The sequence below is a fragment of the Notolabrus celidotus genome, chromosome 21 (assembly GCF_009762535.1).
Source record: "Notolabrus celidotus isolate fNotCel1 chromosome 21, fNotCel1.pri, whole genome shotgun sequence".
NCBI lineage: Eukaryota > Metazoa > Chordata > Actinopteri > Labriformes > Labridae > Notolabrus > Notolabrus celidotus.
The window spans coordinates 18,623,073-18,638,690 of record NC_048292.1 but is presented as its reverse complement, the minus strand read 5'-3'; the positions used below and the strand labels follow the sequence as shown (position 1 = coordinate 18,638,690).

The window sequence follows — 15,618 nt, the reverse complement described above, 5'->3', positions numbered from 1 at the left end:
ATAATAATGATTAAAATAATAATAAAAATGATAATGCAGTCCAGGGCTAAAAATAAATTACTCCACATTAAAAGCTAGATTAAAAAGGTAAGTCTTAAGTTTACCTTTACACACAAATTTTTTGTACTTCACATAAATATGTACATAATATCAATTTCTGTTTAATATAGTCCCAATTAAGAATCCAAGGGAACTTTCCCTAGGGCCTTAAAATGGACAACAGTTGGCAATTCATTTTCAACATGAGAACTTTTAAGTGATATATATATATATATATTTTTATATATAACTATATGTATCACTTATATATATTTGTGTGTGGAGCTGAAATATACACATATATATACACACATGTTTTCAGCTCCATATCATAGCATTACAGTGTGCTTATTAATTAACTCAAGGTTATGTCATTACACACCCCAGCCAGCAGAGGGCGGTAGATTTCACTTCTACGGCTCCTTCATACAAAGATTGTTTATTACTAAGAGGAATCACTCCATCTTTTCTTTCATTACAGGCAACAACAACCACTACCTTGATCCCCGTTATCCTTACTAGTGTTCTTTGAGCATTTCCATCAAACCTTAGCTGACATCTTTGTTCAAATAATCAAATAAGATGAACCTTGTGAGAACAAAAAACAGGAGGAGAGTGAGACGTCTTCAGTTTTTCTTCTTCTTTGCTGACCGTTACTGTTTTCCGCTCCACAGGAATGTAATGGAACCTAAACACCGGGCGAAGGTCTGTTAGTGATAGGTTGAAGCATATCTGTGAGTATTGTAGTCTGCTACACAGTAAAGCTTGATAAAATTCAATCAAACCAATTGTGTTGTAACTGCAGCAAAGCATGTTGTCGTGTTTGAGTGTCTTAACACGGACGCTTCTGCAGTATTCCTATTAAATCAATCATATTAGCTCAGTTAGTGTAACGTTTTAGCTAACTGACTGTAACGTTGTGTTCATATTTCAGTCAATGTGTTCTTCGTCTTAGTTTTGTTCTCTTATTACCCTAAAGGGCCAACACAGGTGTATAACAGTGTATCATATAGCTGGCTGTAATGTAGTTAGCCTTGTTCCTCTCTATGCATTATCTCACCTGTCCGATCTGAACCTGAAGGTGTCATTGATGGGTATTATTCTTCCTCTTGTCTTCTTCAGTCAGGAATGAGACATCCACACCGCTGAGCTGAAAATGAGAGAGTGGTGGATTCACGTGGGTCTGATCTGCGTCCCACTGGTGGCTGTGTACCTAAACATCCCGCCCCCTCAGCTGTCACCTGCCCTGCAGAAGTGGCACAGCGCCGGGGAGTTCTTTGAGTTCAGAGGCAGGGAGATCTTCTACAGAGGTAACAGGGTTCTGAAGTAGAGGGTGACACGGGAGTGGATCTTCACTCCTGTCCCATCCCACTCCCACAGAAAAAAAAATCATGTCCCAGGCCAGAGTGAAAAAAAAAAATCCTGTCCTGTCCCACTCCTGGTAAAATGACTCCCACTCCCATCCCATCCCACTCAGAATGACTCCTGCTCCTGTACTGCTCCCATTGTTTTTCTTCTTTTATTCTTTAGGTAATACATACCTCAACGAACAAAAGTGCATAAAGGCATTGCCTTCACAATTCACATACTGTACCTGAGTTTTGGGAAACTAAGACCCTAGCACTAATCTCGGGTTAGGTGTACGCTCCACTTGTGATTTTTGTCAGCACTTCACTTTCACTTCACATCAGAAAACCTGTTCATTTTTGCAATATTTGCGGACACAAAACAGACGTGCTCCTCCGCCTGCAGCGCACTGATCAGCTGTTCAGGTCTGCAGCTTGAAAGTCATAAAAATACAACTTAACTTAATGTCATGCCGTTCACTGCGGACACACATGGACACCTTTATGAGCCGGAGTTTAGTGAGGAAAAGGTGATTTAATGCACTGGAGGAAAAAAAGAGAAACTTCAGAGCTAAACTGGAGAGCAGGAGAGATTCCCAAGTTACCTGGTGGTGCAGGTTGTGTAAACTGTGAGCTAATGTTTACAGTTTAGACACAATTAACTGAGAAAACTTCTTGCTTTCACAAGTAAGACTTAACAACAGTCCCCCTAGACCTTCCCGTTCCCATCTGCTCCCGTTAACTTTTTTTATCCTGTACCGTCCCAATCACATGATTAATAACAAATTTGACTCCAATCCGGCGTGAATCCGGCGTGAATCCCGTGACCCGTGGGATTCCCGTAAAATGTAAGCCTCTACTTTGAAGGTGTCTTCACCCACTGCAACAGCCACAAATTACATCCATGCATTGTCAGTGTTGTTGTGGTTTTTAACTGTTGGGCTGTCAGCTCGTTTGCTGACTGCTCTGTAACTTCCGAACATCAAATATTAGCTTTGTTTAAAGATGTCGTCAACCCTGCATTATCCATAGTTATCTGTCAAATTACAATATGCTCACCACACATTCGACCACCACTGTATAATATTATTTACTCTTAAACCAGATTCTTATGGAGCTCTGGGAACCTCTGATGTGGTCATTCTGCTCCATGGCTTCCCCACGTCCAGCTTCGACTGGAACAAGGTAACCACTACACATGCTCAGTAGTTAATAAACATCTACTTGTAAAAGCTGCTCTAATTTACTGCCCCCCCGTGCATTTAGATCTGGGAGCCTCTCGCCCAGCGCTTCCATCGGGTTGTTGCACTCGACTTCCTTGGTTTTGGCTTCAGTGAAAAGCCTGTGAGTAAAGCATGCGAGTTTAAACAAGTCAAGTCATGTTTTTTGCTCTGTTTTTGGTCACCTCCTCCTGTCTTTGCTCGTCCCAGCGACCCCACAGGTATTCCATCTTCGAGCAGGCCAGTGTGGTGGAAGCTCTGGTGGCTCACTTGGGTCTGATCAACCAGCGAGTGAATGTGATTTCCCACGACTATGGGGACACTGTGGCGCTGGAGCTGCTCTACAGGTAACCGGTTTGCTCCTGTGTTTTTGTGAAGGTGGTCAAAGTCAGAGGGAAATGATGAACTACTAATCATCCCTTTTTCTCTGTCCTCAGGAGCCACCAAAACCGCACAGGTCACCTGACCTTCAATAGCCTGTGTCTGTCCAATGGAGGTACATGTCACTTTCTGCACTCTCTTACTTTTACAGTCTTGTAATCCCTGAGGAGAAACCACAAGACCAAACCCCAGGATATTAGATTTGTATCTCTTTTATATAATCGTTACTGATATCTTTGGAGTGTTTTGCCCTTTAAAGTGTTAAACAAGTTAATTCACATGTCAGATTTTGATTTTTGATCATAGAAGTTTATTGATACTATGAACTATTTACATGTGTTGTTAATATTACCCATATATGATTGCTTTGTTGTTGAAGTCTCAATCTTAATCCATTCTGACGCTTTAACTTCCAACAGGATTGTTCCCAGAAACACATCACCCCCGGCTGCTGCAGACAGTAAGTAGCCCCTGTGAAGGTTTTCATTAATAAAGTTGCTAACCATAGACCTTTCTTGAGTCCTAGGTAGGATCCTAGTGTGCCGGTACCCCTGGCAGTCTAAAGGCTGATTTATACTTATGCGTCGAATCAATGGTGTAGCCTATGACAGAGGTCCGCGTAGCTCCTGTACCTATGCAGAGGCCTGCACATGTAGCTGACGTGCACCTCCTCCAAAATATAACTACCTGTACATTCGACGTTGACCGCATGCCCTTTGATTGGTCCGCTCGGCGCCATTGTATTTCCCGCATTCACAGGACTTCCGGGATCCCCGCTCCTCGGGCGCACATCGGCCGTGTATTTCATCTCGTCCTCTCTATTCTTCATGTCATCATGTCTGTATGATAAGCAGCAACATGTATCAGCTGTAGATTAACATAACACGCTCTGAATCGCTGTGGAAAAGTAAACAGAGATTGTAGCGGGGCCGGAAGCAGGCGACCGGCTATCAGAGAGATCGCACTTCCCTAAGCGTTTCGGTGGAGAATTGCTGCGCGACACGGACACATCGACGCACAAGTACGTCGTGCTCATGTCCACGTCAGCCCCTGCTGCGTAGGGGAGACGCAGAAGTATAAATCAGCCTTAAGTCTATAGCAGCATAACTGAGGGCTGGTCAAAGCCCGAGCCAGCTCTAACTATAAGCTTTATCAAAAAGGAAAGTTTTAAGCCTAATCTTAATAAAGTAGAGAGGGTGTCTGCCTCCCGGACCCTGATTGGTAGATGATTCCAAAGGAGAGGGGCCTGATAACTGAAGGCTCTACCTCCCATACTACTTTTAGAAACTTTAGGTATGACAAGGCTGCCGGGAGCATAGCGTTATAGAAGGGTAATAAGGCACTATGAGCTCTTTCAGATACGAAGGTGCCTGCCGATTAACAGCTTTGTAGATCAGAAGAAGGACTTTAAATTCTATTACATTCAAAATCCCAAGACAACTGTAATTTATTCTCAATAACAAGAGACAGCCTGATCACACATCATATCAAATCAACCTGAAGAAAGGAATCCAGCATATTTCATTTCTGCCTGTTGACACTATGGCAAAATAATTCGATTCAATTTCCATTCTAAATTTTTAAGTGGTTAAAGATGTTTCAACTGTAAAGACATGTCAACATAAATATTCCTGCAGAAGTCCGGTTCCCCTGACCAACATGACCTTGATGGAAATGATCAGGTTAATGTGAAGTATAAGAAATAGGCTGGCTAATCGCCTAATGTTTATTTGTCCCACATGTAGGCTAACGGGAACCCACTGCCATAGAAGCTTTATTGACTGTAGAGAGACTAGTTGTTCAAACTGCAGGGTGAGACAAGATCCCTCCACTTTGATGGGGGTCTTGCTCACCCTGTCAGGATTCTAATTCCCATAACCACCTGCTAACTAATCATTATCCCTTACTTGTTTTTATGTGATGTGAAGCTAATGTAAGATTTGAGGCTGTTTTTTGGGCAGCTGTTTGGCTCTCAAATTCCTCCGTCAAACAAGTGAACACATGCATGCTTCCATGTACGCTGACCGTGTATTATTGGAATAGCAAAAACACTTACTCTTGACATTTCTTCTGTCTTTCAAAGCTTCTAAAGGACTCAAGTTTTCTGGCTCCAGTTCTGACCCGACTGACCAACTATCTAATCTTCCAGAAGGGGTAAGAAAAGCAGAGTTTTTCACCAGATTGTACAAGAATGTAAAGGCATTGATATTCTTTTTCATTCATTGTGTTTTTTTCCGTTGATTGGCAGGATTGGAGACGTGTTTGGTCCGTACACACAGCCCACAGACACTGAGTTCTGGGACATGTGGACTGGTTTACGCTACAATGATGGCAACTTAGTTATGGACAGGTATATATGAGTCTGTGTGTGTTTGATGAACTTTGTTGCTGTTAACCTCTTCTCTGATTTTGTCCTCCTCTCCCTTTGTCTCAGTATTCTGCAGTACATCAACCAGAGATTAAAACACAGAGACAGATGGGTCGGCGTGCTTACGTCCACCTTTGTCCCACGTGAGTTCACAGTTGCATCAAACATCATGATCACAATCATTGTGTAAATAAATCACAGAGGGGAATGTCTCTTTTTTTGGAGGCCCAACACTTCCTCAAGGTGTATTTAACCAGCATCTTCAGGCGAAGGGCAGCTGATGCTAAGCTGCTTAGCCTGTGAAGAGAAGCCTAGTAGTCCATCTGTGATCCTGAGCTTGAGAGGGGGGTGGGGATAGGGATGTGTGTGTTCTACCGACACACACCACAAGGGAAATACAAACAGCAGGCAGCAGACGGGCTACATCAATTTTATCAGTTGAAATGTATTTTTTTGAAGGATTGGGTGGATAGAAAAGTAATATGGTATCATGTGAGATTTCAAATGTTGCATCTCTCCATAGCGATTGTTCTCAATGGATAATGGCTTTTGGCTGTTGTTCTTGCAAGATGAAGTACAAAATTATTTGTATTTATTCTAAAGAGAGAGTATTTATTTTGAAAAGGCTTTAAAGAAGATCAAAGAAAGTAAAGCAGAAAAAAATGTAAATTGAAAACTTAAAGCTCCTGTTAGGAAGTTTATGTTTGTGCCGATTTTGGTGCCCCCTGTGGACAGAGATACCTTTTATCTTTTAGCTGATTTTGTCCCTTACAATGAAACATTGTTTTTTAATATAAAATTTCATCATCAATTCTTTCAACAGTCAAATGCATCACGCTTTAAAAAATTAAAAGAAAAAAAGCCCACTTTGGCAGAAGTAGGGCTGGGCGATAAAACGATAGTAATCGTGATATTATTTTTCTCAATATAAGTATAACAAATGTACCAAAAAAGATTGATATATTTATGCCTGTAACTACACCCCCCCCCAACCACTGAAAAGGGAGGGGGCGTTAGTACGCCTTAAAAGCTGGTTCCCACCCAACATTAAACAAAAGAAGCTGTCAGCATGGAACACCCAATCATGTCTCAGGGTAAGAGGTAGGCATGCTTAAAGACGTTTGGGGCGGAATGTAAACACAGCTGAAACAAGCTACAGCGACACTGATGAAAGCACAAAACCTACCAGCTCAAAGTGAGTGAAAACATGCCAGACAAATAAGACTACTAAATCCCAGATACAAGCTAACAAACCATCTGATGTCTTCAACGTTCACTTAGGAGAAAAAAATCAGCCTTTAAAATGATATGAAAGAATGATTTGATATTTATCGTGAAAATTATCGATATCAAGTGATATGAAAAATGTTATCGTGATAACACCTTTTTCAGTATCGCCCACCACTATCTGTAAGCACTTCCCTTGTCTTACACCTACCACCCAGCAGTTCTTCTAACATTAAGGATAACTGAATAACAATAGTCAATCTTCAAGCTTGCGGTTTTGTTTGATTTTGTAGCTCACAAAGAGACATCAGTATTTATTTCAGCATGTTTCATAATAAGTTCAAAATTCCTTACAGGAGCTTTAATGATACAAATAGTAAATGAAAAGTAAACAAACAAGATTTTAAAGCTCCTAAAATTATTCCTTTTACATCAGTAATGGTTAGGGGTGCAACGAATCAAAAAACTCACGGTTTGGATTGTATCACGGTTTTGAGTCACGGGTCGGATCATTTTTCAGATCAGCAAAAAAAAAAAAAGACAAATATAACTTTGTCCTCCATTTATTTTGTAAAACACCTGTAAACTTTTGCCCATTAAATAAAAACAACATTCAACTCAAAATTTACTGCTTGTGCAAAGCACCCTATCTTTGGGCCCAGTCCTGCCTCATTCACTGAATTTCATGGCATGGCAGGTGAAGGAGCAGAGGAACTTCAAAAGTTTCACTCCACTCTTCTTTCAATTGCTGATTTTCACTGTCCACTTTTCTTTGAGCTGCAAACTTGGAACAAACGGTTTTCGTGCATTCTATGGTCCTACAGCTGGCAAAGTGCCAATATGTGAACTGCTCCATAAACAACAGTGAAAGTTAAAAATTGCACCCGCAGCATTGGACTCTAAGTGACCCAGTAACAGCCTGTCTGCGTATCGTTGACATGGAGACAAGTCCCGGTAAACACGCAGTGACCGCACAAAAACACAGAGTGAAGGAATAACAGTTCAGGGGCCACAAATAGGCGGCCAGATGTGGTCAGCGGGCCGCATATTGACTGCCTCTGGTCTAGTGGGTGCGCAACGGAATTTCATAACGTGGCTCAAGCACATTCAGCATTCACTGTATTTCACAGGGAAACCAAAATGCTCCCATACCTGTGACTTAAGAGATGCAGGAGGTTTTTCAAGTCCCTCTGCTCCTTCACTTGCCATGACTACCGCTGCTCTTGACGAGTGAGTGTGGATTGAACATGCGGTCATCACGTGAACACGCGCAACTTTTTTCATCGACCGATCCACGGACCACGTCCGTGCCGAACTGTGGAGAGGCATCCATACGGATCACGGATCAACAGTGATCCGTTGCAGCACTAGTAATGGGAGAACTATATCTTTATCCATGTAAAAGGACTTGCCTATGACTAATGACAGATCTCAAAAGAATATATCTTGCTCACATCCTGAAAGTATGTGGGCTGGTAGGTTCTGAGTTTTCTTCAGTGTCGCTCGTTTCGTCTTTAAGCCCCGCCTACACCTCACCCTGGGACATGATTGGCTGTTCAATGCGTTGTTTTCTTCTTCTGTCTAATGTTGGGTGGCAACCAGCATTTTAGACACATTAGTGCCCCCTCCCTTTTCAGTGGTTGGGTGGTGTTGTTACAGGTTTAAATATATCGATCAATTTTTAAACATTCGCCCAGTCCTACATCTGACCAGACAAAGGCCAACGATTTCATTGAAAACAATATCTTGAATCCAATATGCACAACTGACCTATCACCAGACAGCATTCAGACATAGCTACAGCCAGCTATTGGAAACAGTGTAGCATTTATTAGTTAAAGACAAAAGTTAGTTCCCTCTGTGGTCGATGGAGATCACAAGAGCTTAAATTAGACTGAACATTGGGCTTATGATTCACAATATGAGTGTGTTTCTGTTGTGTTTGAACTTGTTTCTGTAGTCAGCTGATCACTGATTCTTTGTCCAACATCCTGTGTTGGTTCTTCTTATGTTTATATTACTTTAGGCCTCCTTTCTAGCACATATATCAGTTGGTCTTCTTTTTATTAATTTGTTTCAAAAATCAACTTTTGTACCACTCCTCTATTTGATTCCTCAGTGTTCCTCCCTCTATCTTCCCCCCTCTCTGACCCTCCTCCCTCCCTGCTTGTTTTTCAGTGCACATGATCTACGGACCCTTGGACCCGGTCAACCCTCACCCTCAGTTCATCCGTCTGTACCAGTAAGTGCCCCACCTCTGATTCCTGAACCCTGTTCAGATTCTCTGAAACACACCCACCACCTGAAAGCTCTTTTGAAAGCACAGTAGTCAAAATCAAACGAGGGGAATGTGCAAAAAAAACTAACCTAAAAACCTAATCATAACCCTAACCCTAACCCTAACCCAAATCACAACCCTAACCCTACTCAAAACCTTAATCCTAACCCTAACCCTAATCACAACCCTAACTCTAATCACAACCCTAACCCTAATCACAACCCTAACCCTAATCACAACCCTTACCCTAATCACAACTCTTACCCTAACCCTAAATACAACCCTAACCCTAATCACAACCCTTACCCTGACCCTAACCCTAATCATAACCCTAATCATAACCCTAACCCTAATCACAAGCCTAACCCTAATCATAACCCTAACCCTAATCACAACCCTAACCCTTATCACAACCCTAACCCTAATCACAACCCTAATCACAATCTTAACCCTAACCCTAATCACAACCCTAACCCTAACCCTAATCACAACCCTAATCACAACCCTAACCCTAATCACAATCCTAACCTTAACCCTAATCACAACCCTAACCCTAATCACAACCCTAACCCTAATCACAACCTTAACCCTAACCCTAATCACAACCCTAACCCTAATCACAACCCTAACCCTAATCACAACCCTAACCCTAATCATAACCCTAACTCTAACCCTAATCACAACCCTAACCCTAATCACAACCTTAACCCTAATCACAACCCTAACCCTAATCACAACCCTAATCACAACCCTAATCACAACCCTAATCACAACCCTAATCACAACCCTAACCCTAATCATAACCCTTACTCTAACCCTAATCACAACCCTAACCCTAATCACAACCTTAACCCTAATCACAACCCTAACCCTAATCACAACCCTAATCACAACCCTAATCACAACCCTAACCCTAACCCTAATCACAACCCTAACCCTAATCACAACCCTAATCACAACCCTAATCACAACCCTAACCCTAACCCTAATCACAACCCTAACCCTAACCCTAATCACAACCCTAATCACAACCCTAACCCTAACCCTAATCATAACCCTAACTCTAACCCTAATCACAACCCTAACCCTAATCACAACCTTAACCCTAACCCTAATCACAACCCTAACCATAACCCTAATCACAACCCTAACCCTAACCCTAATCACAACCCTAACCCTAATCACAACCTTAACCCTAACCCTAATCACAACCCTAACCCTAATCACAACCCTAACCCTAACCCTAATCACAACCTTAACCCTAATCACAACCCTAACCCTAATCACAACCCTAATCACAACCCTAATCACAACCCTAATCACAACCCTAACCCTAACCCTAATCACAACCCTAACCCTAACCCTAACCACAACCCTAACCCTAACCCTAATCACAACCCTAATCACAACCCTAATCACAACCCTAACCCTAATCACAACCCTAACCATAACCCTAATCACAACCCTAACCCTAATCACAACCCTAATCACAACCCTAACCCTAATCACAACCCTAACCCTTATCACAACCCTAACCCTAATCACAACCCTAATCACAATCTTAACCCTAACCCTAATCACAACCCTAACCCTAACCCTAATCACAACCCTAATCACAACCCTAACCCTAATCACAATCCTAACCTTAACCCTAATCACAACCCTAACCCTAATCACAACCCTAACCCTAATCACAACCTTAACCCTAACCCTAATCACAACCCTAACCCTAATCACAACCCTAACCCTAATCACAACCCAAACCCTAATCATAACCCTAACTCTAACCCTAATCACAACCCTAACCCTAATCACAACCTTAACCCTAATCACAACCCTAACCCTAATCACAACCCTAATCACAACCCTAATCACAACCCTAATCACAACCCTAATCACAACCCTAATCACAACCCTAACCCTAATCATAACCCTTACTCTAACCCTAATCACAACCCTAACCCTAATCACAACCTTAACCCTAATCACAACCCTAACCCTAATCACAACCCTAATCACAACCCTAATCACAACCCTAACCCTAACCCTAATCACAACCCTAACCCTAACCCTAATCACAACCCTAATCACAACCCTAACCCTAACCCTAATCATAACCCTAACTCTAACCCTAATCACAACCCTAACCCTAATCACAACCTTAACCCTAACCCTAATCACAACCCTAACCCTAACCCTAATAACAACCCTAACCCTAACCCTAACCCTATATCTAACCCTAATCACAACCCTAACCCTAATCACAACCCTAACCCTAACCCTAATCACAACCTTAACCCTAATCACAACCCTAACCCTAACCCTAATCACAACCCTAATCACAACCCTAATCACAACCCTAACCCTAACCCTAATCACAACCCTAACCCTAACCCTAACCACAACCCTAACCCTAACCCTAATCACAACCCTAATCACAACCCTAATCACAACCCTAACCCTAATCACAACCCTAACCCTAACCCTAATCACAACCCTAACCCTAACCCTAATCACAACCCTAATCACAACCCTAACCCTAATCACAACCCTAACCCTAATCAAAACCCTAACTCTAACCCTAATTTCAACCCTAACCCTAATCACAACCCTAATCCTAACCCTAACCCTAATCACAACCCTAACCCTAACCCTAATCACAGCCCTAACCCTAACCCTAATCACAGCCCTAACCCTAATCACAACCCCAACCCTTATCACAACCCTAACCCTAATCACAACCCTAACTCTAACCCTAATCACAACCCTAACCTTAACCCTAACCCTAATCACAACCCTAACCCTAACCCTAATCACAACCCTAACCCTAACCCTAATCACAACCCTAACCCTAACCCTAATCACAATCACAACCCTAACCCTTATCACAACCCTAATCACAACCCTAACCCTAATCACAACCTTAACCCTAATCACAACCCTAACCCTAATCACAACCCTTATCAAAACCCTAATCACAACCCTAATCACATCCCTAACCCTAATCACAACCCTAACCCTCACCCTAATCACAACCCTAACACTAACCCTAATCACAACCCTAACCCTAATCTCAACCCTAACCCTAACCCTAATCACAACCCTAACCCTAACCCTAATCACAACCCCAAGCCTAATCACAACCCTAGTCACAACCCTAATCACAACCCTAACCCTAATCACAACCCTAACTCTAACCCTAATCACAACCCTAACCTTAACCCTAATCACAACCCTAACCCTAACCCTAATCACAACTCTAACCCTAATCCCAACCCTAACCCTAACCCTAATCACAACCCCAACCCTTATCACAACCCTAGTCACAACCCTTATATCAACCCTAACCCTAATCACAACCCTAACCTTAACCCTAACCCTAATCACAACCCTAACCCTAATCACAACCCTAACCCTAATCACAACCCTAACCCTAATCACAACCCCAACCCTTATCACAACCCTAGTCACAACCCTAATCACAACCCTAACTCTAACCCTAATCACAACCCTAACCTTAACCCTAACCCAATCACAACCCTAACCCTAACCCTAATCACAACCCTAACTCTAACCCTAATCACAACCCTAACCCTAACACTAACCCTAATCACAACCCTAACCCTAATCACAACCCTAACCCTAACCCTTATCACAACCCTAACCCTAATCACAACCCTAATCCTAACACTAACCCTAATCACAACTCTAACCCTAACCCTTATCACAACCCTAACCCTAATCACAGCCCTAACCCTAACCCTAATCACAACCCTAACCCTAATCACAACCCTAACCCTAACCCTAATCACAACCCTAACCCTAATCACAACCCTAACCCTAATCACAACCCTAACCCTAATCACAACCCTAACCCTAATCACAACCCTAACCCTAACCCTAATCACAACCCCAAGCCTAATCACAACCCTAACCCTAATCACAACCCTAACCCTAATCACAACCCTAACCCTAACCCTAATCACAACCCTAACCCTAATCACAACCCTAACCCTAACCCTAATCACAACCCTAACCCTAACACTAACCCTAATCACAACCCTAACACTAACCCTAATCACAACTCTAACCCTAGCCCTTATCACAACCCTAACCCTAATCACAGCCCTAACCCTAACCCTAATCACAACCCTAACCCTAATCACAACCCTAACCCTAACCCTAATCACAACCCTAACCCTAATCACAACCCTAACCCTAATCACAACCCTAACCCTAATCACAACCCTAACCCTCACCCTAATCACAACCCTAACCCTAACCCTAATCACAACCCCAAGCCTAATCACAACCCTAGTCACAACCCTAACTCTAACCCTAATCACAACCCTAATCACAACCCTAACTCTAACCCTAATCACAACCCTAACCTTAACCCTAATCACAACCCTAACCCTAACCCTAATCACAACTCTAACCCTAATCCCAACCCTAACCCTAATCACAACCCCAACCCTTATCACAACCCTAGTCACAACCCTAATATCAACCCTAACCCTAATCACAACCCTAACCTTAACCCTAATCACAACCCTAACCCTAATCACAACCCTAACCCTAATCCCAACCCTAACCCTAATCACAACCCCAACCCTTATCACAACCCTAGTCACAACCCTAATCACAACCCTAACTCTAACCCTAATCACAACCCTAACCTTAACCCTAACCCAATCACAACCTTAACTCTAACCCTAATCACAACCCTAACCCTAACACTAACCCTAATCACAACCCTAACCCTAATCACAACCCTAACCCTAACCCTTATCACAACCCTAACCCTAATCACAACCCTAACCCTAACACTAACCCTAATCACAACCCTAACCCTAACCCTAATCACAACCCTAACCCTAATCACAACCCTAACCCTAACCCTAATCACAACCCTAACCCTAACACTAACCCTAATCACAACCCTAACACTAACCCTTATCACAACCCTAACCCTAATCACAGCCCTAACCCTAACCCTAATCACAACCCTAACCCTAATCACAACCCTAACCCTAACCCTAATCACAACCCTAACCCTAATCACAACCCTAACCCTAATCACAACCCTAACCCTAACCCTAATCACAACCCTAATCCTAATCACAACCCTAATCCTAATCACAACCCTAACCCTAATCACAACCCTAACCCTAATCACAACCCTAACCCTAATCACAACCCTAACCCTAATCACAACCCTAACATTAACCCTAATCACAACTCTAACCCTAACCCTAATCACAACCCTAACCCTAATCACAACCCTAACCCTAACCCTAACCCCAACCCCCAGGACCCCACTTTGAGAACAACTGAGCTAGAGTACGGTAATTGAGGTCTCAGCCTGCAGAGAAAGTTGTGAGGCACAGACCCCCAAGCTCTCTGCCCGACTCCACTGGCCACACTATAACTTAAATATAAGACTCTTTGAATCAAAAGAGCACTCTACAAGGTTAATGTACCATAAAACATAAACAATATACCCCCGTTTTCTGTGAATGCATGATTATGAATCGAAGGAGAAAAGATGTGAAAAAAGTTGCGCAGTGTTGCTGTCTTTTCCAGCACAGCGTGCACTCAACTTTCAATGAATGGGGATGTGTTTTGTTAATCGGGTCAGGTCGCATGCAGCCATGTTGGAATCATTTTCCAGGACTATATGTTATTTTCCAGGACATTTGACTTTTTCTCGCATTTTCCAGGTGTTTCCCAGTACTGGAAAACTGGTCAACTGTTTTCCAGGTTTTCCAGGACGCGTGGGAACCCTGTCAGTCCCTTTTCGCTCTTCAGTATCTTCTTTCTTACATGCTCTTTGGATGGTTCATGACTGGATATGAACCAGGAACCTTTGGAGAAGTGCTCCAGTCACATTTCCACTAAACCATGGGGCCGTATTGTGATGATAGTCAAAGTTTCCAGCTGAACTTCTCATTTCATTTAAAAACTAATTAATTATTGTACCTGGCTGGATTTGAACCCACCAGTTAAAGATCAATGACAGTCTTTCTCCCCTAGACTACCAGCATGATCTACAATCACCACACCTCATCCTTGAACTTTATCTTTGTGTGTAAGGTCTTTTATGTTTTGATGAAATCTAATCTCAAAGATGTCCTCTTGTTCCCTCAGGAAGCTGGTCCAGAGGTCAACATTCACCGTGTTAGACGAACACATCAGTCACTACCCTCAGCTGGAAGATCCCACTGGCTTCCTTAACGCATATTTCAACTTCATCCACTCTTTCTGAAGGGGGACACCAAACAGCAACACCTGTTTTCAAGGATGAATTCAGGAGCTGTTTGGCACTTCTGAAACACTTCAGAGTGATTGATGACCTTTTCCTGATGATGTCAGCTGGAGAAGCTGCGTCAGTTTGAGGTTGAATCGCGAGCAAGCGTCTAATTTACCAGCATTAACAGCTCAAATGTCAATTACTGACATTTGAAGGCTTCAAGTATGAGCTAAAGACATTAATTTAACTTAATGCTACTAACTAACTGATCTGATGGAGGCAGTGTTGATTTAAGAACCCTCAGAGGAAGCATGATACTTCAACTTGTGTGATTGTTGAACCTAAATGTGTGTTGATCTCCTCCATGTTCTGTCTTGTCCTGCAATCAGCTGCACTCTGAATGACTTTTGATATGATTTTCTACATTTCTCTTGATGTCAATGAAAACCTTAATGTCAACTTTTCTTCAAATAAAACTAGTTTTGTAAAAAAAAAGAAGAAGTTGT

The 15,618-nt window shown here is 42.4% G+C and overlaps 1 protein-coding gene across 3 annotated transcripts; it reads left to right on the top strand.

Annotated features, from left to right (window-relative positions):
* The first annotated feature begins 476 nt into the window (after positions 1 to 476).
* mest lies at positions 477 to 15,613 on the top strand. Of its 3 annotated transcripts, XM_034673351.1 has the most exons (13): positions 477 to 520; positions 714 to 773; positions 1,162 to 1,349; positions 2,491 to 2,570; positions 2,652 to 2,729; positions 2,816 to 2,952; positions 3,043 to 3,101; positions 3,406 to 3,446; positions 5,070 to 5,140; positions 5,235 to 5,336; positions 5,421 to 5,497; positions 8,760 to 8,823; positions 15,010 to 15,613. In XM_034673351.1, exons 3-13 carry the CDS (start codon positions 1,196 to 1,198, stop codon positions 15,125 to 15,127), a joined length of 981 nt encoding a protein of 326 aa, XP_034529242.1. In that variant the 5' UTR covers positions 477 to 520; positions 714 to 773; positions 1,162 to 1,195; the 3' UTR covers positions 15,128 to 15,613. The 3 variants fall into 3 exon arrangements, with proteins under 3 accessions (XP_034529242.1, XP_034529243.1, XP_034529241.1); XM_034673352.1 differs by lacking the exon at positions 477 to 520 and having other exon boundaries at positions 553 to 744; XM_034673350.1 differs by lacking the exon at positions 477 to 520 and having other exon boundaries at positions 556 to 773.
* The last annotated feature ends 5 nt before the right edge of the window (positions 15,614 to 15,618 follow it).

Coding starts and splice junctions, on each gene's coding strand:
- mest (XM_034673351.1), top strand. CDS start 1,196: ATGAGAGAGTGGTGGATTCACGTGGGTCTGATCTGCGTCCCACTGGTG. Junction 1,350..2,490: donor CAGGGAGATCTTCTACAGAG/GTAACAGGGTTC, acceptor CTCTTAAACCAG/ATTCTTATGGAGCTCTGGGA. Junction 8,824..15,009: donor CAGTTCATCCGTCTGTACCA/GTAAGTGCCCCA, acceptor TTGTTCCCTCAG/GAAGCTGGTCCAGAGGTCAA.